This window comes from Canis lupus, chromosome 3 (genome assembly GCF_003254725.2).
Source record: "Canis lupus dingo isolate Sandy chromosome 3, ASM325472v2, whole genome shotgun sequence".
NCBI classification, from domain to species: Eukaryota; Metazoa; Chordata; class Mammalia; order Carnivora; family Canidae; genus Canis; species Canis lupus.
Window position 1 is genome coordinate 1,806,580 of NC_064245.1, and position 13,211 is coordinate 1,819,790.

Below are 13,211 nucleotides of genomic sequence, written 5' to 3' on the forward strand. Positions count from 1 at the left end.
AGGGGCAGACAACATGAATAGACATTTTTCCAAAGAAGACATCCAGATGGCCAGCAGACATGTGAATAGATGCTCAACATCACTCATCATCAGGGAAATACAAATCAAAACCACAATGAGATATCACCTCACACCTGTCAGAATGGAGAAAGGGGGGAAGCCTCCTATAATGTTGGTGGGAATCCAAACTGGTGCAACCACTCTAGAAAACAGTATGGAGGGTCCTCAGAAAGTTAAAAATAGGCCTACCCTATGACCTAGCAATTGTACTATTAGGTATTTATAAAGAATACAAAAATACTGTGTCAAAAGGGGCACCTGCACCCCAGTGTTTACAGCAGCATTATCAACAATAGCCAAATTATAGAAAGAGGCCAGGTGTTCATCAACTGATGAATGGCTAAAGGAGATGTGGTGTGTATACACACTGGAATAGGACTCAGCCATCCTAAAGAATGAAATCTTGCCATTTGCAGCAATGTGGATGGAGCTAGAGAGACACTAATCATCGCTGGGTGGGAGGCGAGCGGAGTTGAGCTAAATGCATGAAGGGAATGAAGGAGGGCACTTGTGATGAGCGATGGGTGTTGTGTCTTAGTGCTGTATCTCTAAGTTCTGTTCCTGAAACCAATAGTAGACTATTGTTAACTAACTAGAATAAAAACTTAAAAATAATAATAATAAAGATCATCTTGAAATAGTCTGTGAAAGAAAAATTGCCCCAGAGATTAAACGAAGACGACTTTATTCAAGTCTTGGATAGAGGACAGAGACTGAATTCAAATCCTCTGAGACAGAAGACAGGAGGATTTTTAAGTGCTGAGGGGAGGTAGCCGAAAAGCTGTAGTGGATGTTAGAGGAGGGGTGGTCAATGTGATAAGGTCGTCGGTGCTTGCTGTCACTTTCAAACTTAGGCTCCTACTCTACCGCATAGACTAGAAGGTAGAGGCACTGTCTTTATTGATTGCATGGGATGGCCAAGGGCCTAGGGTGAGGAAGAGGTTTGTCGAAGGTTTATTAGTCAACCTGAGGGGCAAGTTAAGGCTTTCTTGCTCAGTTGGGCCTTGTGTTCTACAAGAGAAAGACAGAAAAGACACAGGAGAAGGTCACGTGAAGACAGAGACACATGGGACTGTTGTGTCTGTAAACCAAGAATGTTAGCCATAGAGGCCAAGAGAGGCATGGAATGTGTCCCTCCACCACCCCACCCTGCGGCTCCAGGGGAACCAACCCTGCCAACATTTTGATTTAGGTCTTTTGGATTCAAGAACTGTAAGAAAATGGATTTCTTTAAAAAGTCTATCAATTTGGGGTCATTTGTCATGGCAGACCTTGGACTGTTACACGAGGCTTTCTAACAGGTTTCTCTCCAGTTCCCATTTAACTGCAAACATCAAAACTGTACATCTCATTAATGACTTCATTGTTTTGTCCTCTATTTTCTTTTATTTTTTCCTTTTTTTTTTTTTTTTTTTTTTTTTTAGCACCAGCTAAAAGCCATGGCTGCTTCCTCTGCATTCTTTTTTTTTTTTCTCTGCATTCTTTGTATAATGCTGATGATAAGGATAATACAGCTGAAATGTGGCTAGTGTTTGCCCCATCAAACATACTTTATGCTTTATTGTTTATTTTCCTCATAAAAACATAAGGCAGGTACTATTATTTTTAATATTTAAAATGAAAATACTGAGGAACAGAAGGATTAAATAGTACTAAGTAGCAGAATGAAAATCTGCTTTGAGATCTGACTGCAGGGCTCACGTTCTTAACCCATTTCCTTTATTTTTGTTTATATTACTGAATGTTTATGTCTCATGTTGCCTCTATTATAAATATCTACACATTTTTAGTACAAACTATTCAACTGAGATAACTAAAAATCACAGATGCACAAGGATATCCATTTAATCTTCCTATTTTAAAGGTTTTCTAATATTATTTATATTGTAATACATTTCTTTCAACTTTTATAATTCAAGAAGGAATTGAGGCAACTTGCATGAATACTTTTAACCTTTAAATAATTTGAAAGTTCTGTCTTATTTATCTTTTCACAGCATTTAACACAATTCTTTGAATGTCAGAAGTGCCCACATTTTATTGAATGAATATAGTTAAGCCAAGTACCAGCCCCCAGTGGTCTCCCAATTTCCAGCATTCTAGTGCCATATTTTCCTTCAATCTTTCAATAGAATGACTCAGGCCTCTGTTGAATGTACCGTGGGAAGCCCATTGCTCTTCTTCCCCACAATACTTCTGAATCTTATGAATTAGGAGAGGGGACCAGCTATGTTGACCTACCACTTGAGTTGTTTTCCTCTGAACTCCTCCTATTGGCTTCATTCTGTGACTTGTCCCCTGAGATTGTCACCCTCTTGCCGCCCTGGATGCTGTTCACTGTTCCGCTGACAGAAAAGTGCCATCTGGTAGACTCCTACTCATGGCCTGGAATGTAAGGGGGATGAAAGCATATCACAGTTTTCATTTATTCATTCAAAAATCCACCAAACACACAGGCACTCACTGAGTAGACACTCAGTGTCTGGTGGCACTGCGCTGGACGCCGAGGGGACCAGGGGACCAGGGGTAACCAAATGAGAGTCCTCACCTTCAAGCACTTCATGCTCTAGTCAGGAAAACAGAAGTCCCACAGGTGCACAGACCAATATGAAGTTACAACTGAGTAAGGACAAGGAAGGAAAAGCCAAGGGTAGTGGGCTTGAGTGGTGGGTGAGAAGAGCCCTGGAGAATGGAGGAGAGCACGTGCAGACAAACCGTAGTGGCGTGGAGCAAGGAACACTGCAGCAACTGCGAAAAGCCCATGTGCTAGGAATGCATAGGCCTCGGCCAAGAAGGGAGAGAAATGAGTCTGGGGAAAACATGCCAAGGCCCCTTTACCAGCTGCACAGTCTACTTCAGGCCTCTTCAATGACAAATGGGATCTCAATCATAAAATTAATTGGGAGTTATGAACACTTCCAAGTGCAGGATTGACATGATACCCTTTGTATTTTGGGGAAAAAAAATTCTGGCTACTGTATACAGACAAGAATTAAAAGGGTGAGGCCTGGTGGATGCAGGGATTCCCAAAAGGAGGTGTGGGTGCAGGTGAAAGATGATGGTTTAGAGCAGGGAAATGTCAGTGGAGATGAAGATAAATAGATTTGAGAAGCATTTGTTGCAGCATAAAGCAAGAGGACCTGGTGATATGAGGGAAGCATAGGATATCAAACATATAAAGCTAGCTAAAATGGTAGAGGCAGCAAATTGAAAAAAAAAATTTAGACTCTGCAGTCTTAAAAAGTGATCAGACTTTTGACCATGGAAAATTTTCATGAGCTATGTCTCGGTCTCCTAAGAGCTTTTACTTTAAACCCACTCTCTTTCCTTTAAAACCACATTGTCTGCCACCATTTTGTTGCTTTATGTATTTCTGGACTCACAATCATTTCTTCATAATAACTTTAATATAATACAACTATTACATGGACAGTTTAACACTAAATCCCCACTACTTTGGGGCCTAGATTTGCATTGCCAACACTTCTATTGAACTGTCACTAAACTCTCTGCCATAGTTTCACCCTTAGCACTACAAAGGCCTTGGAGAAGTACTGAAATCAAAGTTTTGTTTTTTTTAGTATATCTTAGAGCAAATTCTTAGGCTTAGACTTCCACCGGAACTTCCAGGGTCATGGAGTTGTATATGGCTGTGGGCACTTTCATCTCCCTATTGAGCAAAATTATTTCAGGCTTCCTTAAATCTTCATATCCCAACATCTCCTGTGTTACTGACCCACTGTAGTATTTATACAGGAAAAGATGACCTTTTTATTATTTTCTAGTCCTCGTACTATGTATCATTCTGTACCCATAATAATGTTAGTTTAGGGTGCCTGGGTGGCTCATTCAGTTAAGCGTTTGCCTTCAGCTCAGGTCATGATCCTGGGGTCTAGGGATGGAATCCCATATCGGGCTCCCTGCTTAGTGGGGAGTCTGCTTCTCTTTCTGCCCCCCGCCCCCTGCCCCACTCGAGCTCGCTCTCCCTCTTACCCTCATGCTCTCACTCAAATAAATAAATCTTTTAAAAAAATGTCAGTTAAGGTATCCCAAAATGACTTACAGAAATTAAAAGCTATATATAATAGTCTACAAAGAATAAAGATAGTACTTTATGTTAACAATTTAGCATCAAAATGCTTAGTAACGAAATGACTTGCAAATCCATATATCCCTTGGAGGAGGAATATCTAGACCTAATATTGGCTCTGTTCTTGTGCTATTTTGAAGGGAACGTCCTTTTCTATCAGAACATCCCCTGTTTTCTTATCCGGATTTCTTCACCAAGGCTGATGAAGAGTTGACGAGAATTGTTGACCATCATGTAAGACTTACTTCCTTAAATTAGCAGCAAAAGCTTTGTTCTTTAAAGGCACTTTGAATTAGAAAGTGTGGTTGTGAGATTGAAACATTAAGATGTGGAACATACGCATAAAACCATGATTGGGCTTTGCCAAACTTAATTATATCTGACTGTGCTATCTATTTAGTTCAGTGCCTTTATTGGTTTCCATAAAATTTGGTTTTCTATCATTTGTGAGATACTAGCCTTATCCTGTTTCCTGAATTCGTTACTGATTTCTTGTGACAAGGATCTGATATTGAACATTGATTTCTTTTATAGTGTAGTTTTAATAACAGAACAAAAATCTTTTGACTCCATTTTTGGTGATCATTCTTTACCCTTGAAATGTTAGAGGGACTTTAATTACTTTTTCTTGGTATGAGTTAAACAAACAGTGGCAATACAAGGCCATTCACTTAATTAAGACACTTTAATCCATTGAGCTATATTGAGTCAATTATTTCTTATAAAATCATTTCATAACTGCTTCTTTTTAGGAGTTGAGTTGGAATATGAGAGAAAGTATTTATTTTCTGTTTTTCTTTGAATACAGAATGGTCTAAATAGCATACAACATGTGTTTTAAATTAATTTTATCACCAGCATTTCAGTATTATGTATCATAATACTATTTATATTTCCATGATTAATCACTATTGAATTAGTGATCTTTTGAGAAAGAAAAATGATTATTTCAGTTACAGATTCCACTGAATAGTTATCATGTAGCTAACATTGAAGTGACTCTAGCAAAAGTAATGGGATTTGGAGACTGGAATCACAAAACGGGAGCTGTGGTATTGTTCTTTTATTCACTAATGAAGTTTCTGCTAAACCAGTATATTATATATTCAGGGCATTATCAAGAATCGGTAAGGGTTCGTAAATTACAGCATCTGTATTTTACTATTCACCTCAACTAAATGATCTAGGATAGATTACAAGGGATAGGAAATTGCCAATGTGTATATATAAATATATGTAGTGTAGTTTTAAAAACAGAACAGGGACACCTGGGGGGCTCAGTGCTTGAGTGTCTGCCTTCAACTCAGGTTGTGGTCCCGGGATCAAGTCCCGGATCGGGCTCCCCGCGGAAGCCTGCTTCTCCCTCTGCCTGTGTCTCTGCCTCTCTGTGTCTCTCATGAATAAATAAAATCTTAAAAAAAAAAAAAACTCCACAGAACAAAAGTCTTTGACTCAATTTACAGTGACCAGTCTTTACTCTTGAAAGATTAATAAGACTTTGATCACTTTGTAATTAAACACATCTTCCTAGGGCTAAAGAGACAGAGGACATTCTTTTGAATGGTAGAGAGGAGGCCAGGAAATAAAAAACATTACCTTTTTTGCTTTCCAAGGATAGGTAATTGCTGCCTTGGATCTGTTGATAGTGTATCCAAATTGTTTGATATGTGGCTAGCCTCAGCAAATAGTTTGTAGTATTGATTTGGGAAGGTTTATGGAATTCTTTCCAAATACTACATTTTTAAAAAATAATTCATGTATGTCTCATTTCCCTTCAGAGAGCTTCAGCAGTAGTGCTCTGTACATGTATTTGCTTTTGTATTAGTTAATGTGATCCTCCCAACCTGTAAAACATATCAGTAAAAATGGTAGTATACAGTGCAGTTACTTGCCCAAGGTTTTGAGGTTAGTAAGTGACTGAGTCGGCACGCAAAACCAGATTTCCAGACTCCAAACCCACCTTTCTATTCAGGTTTTCATAGTTGCTTAATTTTTTGGTTTAAAATTCCTAATCCAACAGGGGTGGAAAGGTGGAATCTGTGGTATTGATAAGAAGCAAAAACACGCATAGACTCCAAGTTTAACTGTCCCATGAAGTCAATTGAATTTTATCAAGTGGCGACAATAGGCAAACAGTCAGGCACATACCTCTAATTATTACATCAGCATATATTAAGGTGCCTGATGCACTGCTGGTATTCCACAGCCTGGTGATCAAAACCTGATGGAATGGGCTAAATAAAGCAGTAAATGGTGCTTCTGTTTCCCATCAGCATCAAGCATACCTATGTCCTGCTTGCTGCATTCACAACTGATGATAATAATGGCAGATAAAAGTAAAGACAAGACAATGGTTTAACCAGATTGAATTTGTCATGGTCAACAGAGACATAAAGGGGGAAGAAAAGTTACTTTTTTCCCGGGGATAACCGAAAGAAGGATCATAATGTGATGGTGAATTTCAGCTATGCCACCTTCTCATACCAGCGTTACAGAAGCCACCTCCCAGGCATTAGCAATATACACCCCATTACTGCTTTTGTACATGCTGTTTGGGAAACCAAAGAATTCTATTTTACTGAGAGTTCTTAAGAATTAGTCCTCTGTTGATTTTTCACAATGTAAAGATCAAGGTCACGAAGTACAGTGAAATCTCTCCTATAAGGTAGATTAGTTGTCTTTGTTTATAGATATTGTCATTATTACACCAACTACCACTCTCATGCTACAACATAAAATTGGTCATTTTGCCAAACAGTATTATTTAGTTTGTTCTCTGACAAAAATTATATGTCACAGATGGGTATTATAGTTATCAAGGTAACTTTGTATTTCTTATGTCTTTAAAATTTAACTGGGGGTAAGAACAATGAAGAATATAGTTTTATTAAAATCTCTTGTTCAATATTTACTCTGAGTATGTTTCAAAAGGAAGGCTACTAAGAGATTTGATGTGAATTCTGTGGTTTAGTCCTGCTTATTAATATCTATATACCTTAAATAACAGTTATAATCCATAGCACTAGTTTATAGTAATTTATAAGTTAATTGATAGGTCATCAAGGATAGTTTGGTTGTCTGTGAGTACTGGTGGGCTTAGGGTAACAAAACAAGAAATAAGCAAGGGTAGGAAGTGTCTTTAGAAATTTCCAACATTTCATGCTGAGGTCATTCTCCTCTGGACGTTTTTATCCAGCTTGAAGACAGATTATCATCTCTTTCACCACTTTGTTCATTAAAGATAGAGGGAAGAAGGGTCCTCCTGATGATGTTTGGTTGATTTATGGTTCTTACTTCCAACTACTGAGTTTTAGAACTTTTGCCTCCAGATAATGCTATTATTGTCATTAATTAACATGTTCAATTGAGGTGAATCCCTTAGAAGTCTCCACATTTGTCTGTTACAGAATCAGCATTTGTCTTCCCTTTAATTTCATTTTCCACTTCATCTACAATAATATCAAAATTGTCCTTCTGCCTTAATCTGGTTTTTCTTTTTACTTTGGCTTGATTTTTCACTTTACAATTCCATGATGTCATGTAAATACCAATATTGATGAAGAAATGAAATTCCTTTGTAATATAAAAAGTAAATCCTATTATTTCTTCCTTTGAATTACTATTATTAAAAATGTTAAGAGGGAACACCAGCTTCTTTTTCTCTTTTTTGAGGGGAGGGAGTGAGATAGCCTCCCTGAGTGTGGCCAGTGTTTTTCCAGTTATGGTTGGGTTCAAAGTCCAAGAATCTCTGAGAAAAACTGAGGAGATAATTGGATAATAGGATCTGCATTTTGAGAAGCTAAAGTAATTTTTTTCATTTTTTTCATGGAAAATCATATGACACTTTCTCTCTGTGACAGTGGCAGAAAGAGCTTGAGATTCGACAGAAAGAAGATGCAGCATGTGAGGCCCAAGAACGTAAAGACAAAGAGTTACAGGAAGAAAAACACTTCAGAGAAATTATGAAGAGAAGAGAAGAAAAACTCCATAAGCAAACCAAACCCTATGAACTTCCTCCTAGGACTGAAGTAGTTTCATTAGAAATAAAATGACAAACCCCACAAAGAACTGAAGTTCATATGACAGAAATTGCATGAAAGAGACCAAGATAGCTAGATGTTAGCAAACATTTCTTCTAATTAACTGGAAGCCATTTCTTAGGAATTGTTATCCTAGTGCAGACTTTTGAATAGTTATACCTTAGTCCTAAATTAGCAGTTCTTACTTGCATTTGAGTGAAGTGATTCTACTAAACATTTTCAAAAAAATGGCTAGAGCTTTTCATAATTGACTTTTTTTCTTGTGATCATACAGCCTATGTAATCAATGATTCTCAGAGCATTGGTTTTCAGTGGACAGTTAGATGGAAACGAATTGCAAATTATTAATGAGCCACATTAAGAATTGTTTCTTGAAAATAGAATGCGCACCAATGGATACTCCTATATTAACTATTATACAAATTAAAGAAGTAAGGCACCTGCTTGGATTTGTATTTCCTTCTCAACACCACATCAAACTATATGTCAGAAACTTGAATTTGAAAAGATGCAGTAGAGAAACAACTTTGGACAGATCAGTCATCTCAAGATGATTTGGTCTTTGGTGGATACCAAAGGAGCTCACTGAGAGGCACAGGTTTTACCTTTTGTCAGAAGAGTTTATGAGGATGGGTGTGGATGGTCTTGGAAGGTACAGGAACACCTACCGAGGGATTCAGCCAATTAGGAGTCATTTTTAAAATCGCATTTCAATTCTTCTGTAACTCCCATTCAATGGATAAGAATATTGGGTTGGTGTTCCCATGATGGCTCACGCTCCTTTTCTGAAAAATATAGATAATGATCACACCTCAATTTCTCTGATACTCAAAAAACAGTTACTTTGTAGGGGGTGTTAAACTCAAATGCCTACCAGCTTAGGAAGGTAGCATAAGTCAAAGGGGCCATGGACTACCTACCCCACCCAAGTAGAGTTCCCAACTACACTAGTCTTTCAAGAAGGAGATCTTAAATAGGGTTACTTTTTAAAATAAAAGTTGTTAAGTCTTAAAAACGTTGGCAACTGACTTCTTAAAATCACATAATTTTGGGATAAATTTGTGACCCATATTATGTGAATTGACAGTATCATTCTTTAAGACAACAATAACACCATAGAAATATGGAAGGGAGGAAGGGTGTCTTCATTATATGGATTCCCAATAGGGATGTTTCAAATATATGTTGCTCTCCCCAAACCTTTTATGTCATCCTTGTCTCCTCTTATGGAGATTAAGTCAGTTCTCAGAGACAGTACCTCCCAGTGCACCTTTCCAATGAAGGTATCTTCATTAGTCTGTGCTTTCTTCACATATGAAAGGAAATCTCTCCTACAGCAGGCCAGTCAGTCTCCTTTCCCTGAATTTCATCCTGTGGAAAATCTTGCTCCATCAACTATTCAGTATCCCCCTTGAAGGAACGAATCCCTTATCCCTCACTTCCACCCACAGTTTTCTACCGTCCTTCCATTCCAACTGCTCTCTCCTCGGCCCTGCAGTGGTAGCAGCCTCACCAGCCCGCCCTTTTAGGTCATAAACTTTCTGATAGGTTGTGAGAGAGGAAACCCCTGGGCTGGGAGTTGTGGGCAGGGAGCTCTGGAAACTTCACTACCACTTAGAAGAATGTCAGCAAATCCTGCTGTTTCAGAACCACTTTCACACAAACCTGGTGCTTCCAATTCCTGCACCATTCAGGTGCTCTGGGGCATGGATTAGCCTGCCTTAAGGCTCCCCCACTGCAGGCAGGTTTTTTTTATTATTTTTCTACCCTGCTTAGTCTGTTCCCACTTGTTCATCTGCTTCCTGACTTCCACAGTTTTCTTAGTATTTCCCAGTGTACTATCGTATTTTCTCCTTATGGATTTATGCCTTTAAAAAAAGTAATTCTTTTTCTATCATAGTAGTGGAGATTTGTAAGGAAGCAAAAAAAGAATAGTGTGTGTGTGTGTGTGTGTGTGTGTGTGTGTATACATACGCACTCATATGGAGAGGGAGAGAGATGATTAGTCAGAATGTTTATACCTTTATTCTTAAATTATTCTCTAAAATTATTCTTATTCTTTAAAAGTCTTTGAATCTGGCAACACACATCTCTCCTCATTTTCCTCCTATACCCTGGAATGTTAGAAAAGGCTGGGGCTTGTGGATCTGGGTTCCCATTCTAACTATGCCTCCTGCTAGCTGTGAAACATTGGGTATGTCACCGAACCCTCTGGAGCTGCAGGTTGCTCATTTATAAGATGGGTACAATTTGTGTAAAGAGTGGCCTCAGTCAGAACTTAATGAGGAAAATGTCATTTTAGGAGAGAATTCAATGTAAGGAATTGTTTGAAAGGTGTTAGAGAATTGAGAACATGAAAAACATAAAAACAACACTAAGTGCAAGAAACTGCTTCCACCTCTATGGCCCGAGCATCAGAAAGAAAGAGGGCTGGATTATTAGAGTCCAGAAGCATGAAAGACAAGCTGCAGACAGTGAGGCCCAGCCCTCTGACAGGAAGGTGCTGCCCTACTGCTGCGGGGACCTGACAGGGCACAATAAAGCAGTTTGGGGGACGTGGAAAGAAAAGGGAACAAGAACAAATCGTCTATGGCTCAAATCACGCTGCAGAAGAGCAAGAAAATGGGAAGAGTCAGAGTCTTCCTTTGCCATCCTGAGCTCTTCCTCCAGTGCCCCTGTCCCCAGTATCACAAAGCAGATGGAAGGGGGGGTTTGGGGCTGAAAGACATTAGTTAAATAACTGGAAAAAGAAAAACACGTAGTATGATATATATGTAGAACATACTAGTCCATGCACTACAAGTTAATCCAACCCCTTTTTTCTTCTGCATTTTTGGCCCTCTTTTCTGTAAGCTTTCTGCAGACCATAAATAAATAATAAATAAATAAATAAATAAATAAATAAATAAATAAATAAATAAATAAAAATAAAAAAACAAACAAACTTGGAAGAAAGGATCACTTTCTTTTAAGTTAATGTAAATGTAAAGCAAGTTTATTATAACTTATCTTTATTACTAACCCTTATCCTTCCAGTAAGCACTTAATCTAACACGAACTGAACTCTTTGTCATTTACTTTTCGTATTGATTTTGCCTCACGATTCCCCAAGTGTTGTCTGAGTCTCAGGCTGGGTTGGGCACCAGGTGGAGTCTCTCAGTGACTCCAGTATGTTCGGCTGATGGTTTCTGAGCCCTAGTTACTTATTTTCCCAGTCTTCTCACTTCAAGTTGGTAGGAGGAAGAAAGAGAAGAAGGAGAAACATATTCCGTGTATATTGACTCATCTTTAAGTGCCTCCATTGCTTGGAAGTGTTACCTTCCCTGGGTCTAAATCCCTTTCTACCTAAAACTCATTTCCATGACTCGTTTCTATGCTACTTTCACTCTATGTTTACACTTATTTTGAAAGAAGAAAACCAGGTCTTCCTACATTAATTTACTATGAATTCTCTATAGATCTCTCTTAACAACTAACAGAGCAGCTTCTTTTCCACATAAACTACCTAATAAATGTTTTACCTTACTGAGAATGAAATATTTACAGGAATTTTAGCCAGTTTTACTAGGGTATTAGAAATTAAAAGACATACATTAGGGGACAAAGAGAGAAAAGACAAATAGTAAATAAATTCTGAGTAGCAGCAACAAGAAAATTAGCATTTCCCCTAGTGCTATTTAGTAAAGGTAAATCAAAAGATTTGGAAAGGTTTGTGGGGCATGCCAAAGACAAGTTTAGGGAAGAAAACACCCAAAATAAATATCTGTACTCTGACATTACTAAGTGGGTGTTTGGGGGCATGAAGAGGTAGTAGAAAAACAAACTCAGAGCAACAATTTTAGAAACTCTATCATAATGTTTAGCAATTATAATACAAGTAATTGATTCTTCTGTTCTTACCAGTAAAAATCCTCTCTGGGACATACGATGGCAACTGTCTACTAGTTGATTATGATGATCTTTCTCACTTTTTTGGAATCTTTTATATCAGTAAATCCAAAGAAAGTTACAGTGTATAAGTAGTAAATGCAGTTCCTTCTTTCCATGTACCACCACAACCATCCTGCTATGTCCATACCACATAGTCCGATAGCAAGGATTTACAGTAGTGACACTTTTGACATTTTAAGTTGGGAAATTATTTTAATGAGCGTTGGGCCTTCTGTGTATTTTCAGCTACTTAAGCAGCATCCTTGGTCTCTACCCACAATATATAAGTAGCAGCCCTGCCTCCCCTCCCCCCACGCCCCCTCTTGCCAGTTCAGACCATCAAAAGTACCCTGGGGAATAGAATTTCTCCTGGTTGAGAATGACTGGCCTGTAGTTTCACAGACCTTGACTTCCAAAGTTAATTTCTTGGTGATTGCTTTCAAATTTTGTCCAACTGCTTATACAGGAAGCTCTCGCTTTTGATGAGCTGGTGACTCCCACTTAAAATCACCATAGGTCTCATGAAGTCACGTCATTCCTCCTCTTGTCTCCATTTGCTGAAGTGGAAATACGAACAAGAAGACCCCTATTTATTTTATATGTGATTGGTGATATTTATCACCTTTCCTGTGGGCTGAACACAAAGACAGAAGTCCTGAAAACCTGCTCTGCCAATGACTGTATAGGAAGACATGTCTAGGGGGACCTGGGTGGCTCAGTGGTTGAGCATCTACCTTCAGCTCAGTTCATGATCCCAGGGTCCTGGGATCGAGTCCGGCATTGGGCTCCCCACAGGGAGCCTGCTTCTCCTCTGCCTGTGTCTCTGCCTCTCTCTGTGTCTCTCATGAATAAATAAAAAAAATTTTTTTTAAGACACGTCTAGTAATAAACTCAGCCCACACTGTACTTCACAGTCTTAGGCTGGCCACTTAAGACAAAGTATTTCTAAGTCTCCTTGTACTAATTCTAGGTATCTTCTCTGACATGTAGGATGTGTTTGGAAATTTAGAGAAAAACTCATTTTAAATTATCATCTTCTATAGCATAAATTCACATATTTATATAGTTTTGCAAATTTTGTTGATGATTTG

The 13,211-nt window shown here is 38.4% G+C and overlaps 1 protein-coding gene and 1 long non-coding RNA gene across 2 annotated transcripts in view; one reads left to right on the plus strand and one right to left on the minus strand.

Annotated features, from left to right (window-relative positions):
- LOC118354289 (uncharacterized) overlaps nt 1-5,986 on the minus strand; it is a 67,053-nt gene extending 61,067 nt beyond the window's left edge. The window contains exons 1-2 of the long non-coding RNA XR_007409661.1: nt 5,747-5,986; nt 2,302-2,445 (exon numbers count right to left, since the gene is read on the minus strand). This is a non-coding gene — a long non-coding RNA (uncharacterized LOC118354289). The remainder of the gene's footprint in view (nt 1-2,301; nt 2,446-5,746) is intronic.
- The window catches only part of TMEM232 (transmembrane protein 232), a 207,980-nt gene extending 199,346 nt beyond the window's left edge, over nt 1-8,634 (plus strand). Inside the window, 2 exon segments of the mRNA XM_035714594.1 lie at nt 4,291-4,384; nt 8,011-8,634. Of these exon segments, the coding sequence (XP_035570487.1) occupies nt 4,291-4,384; nt 8,011-8,202 (286 nt within the window). The 3' untranslated portion in view covers nt 8,203-8,634.
- Nucleotides 8,635-13,211: the final 4,577 nt, after the last annotated feature.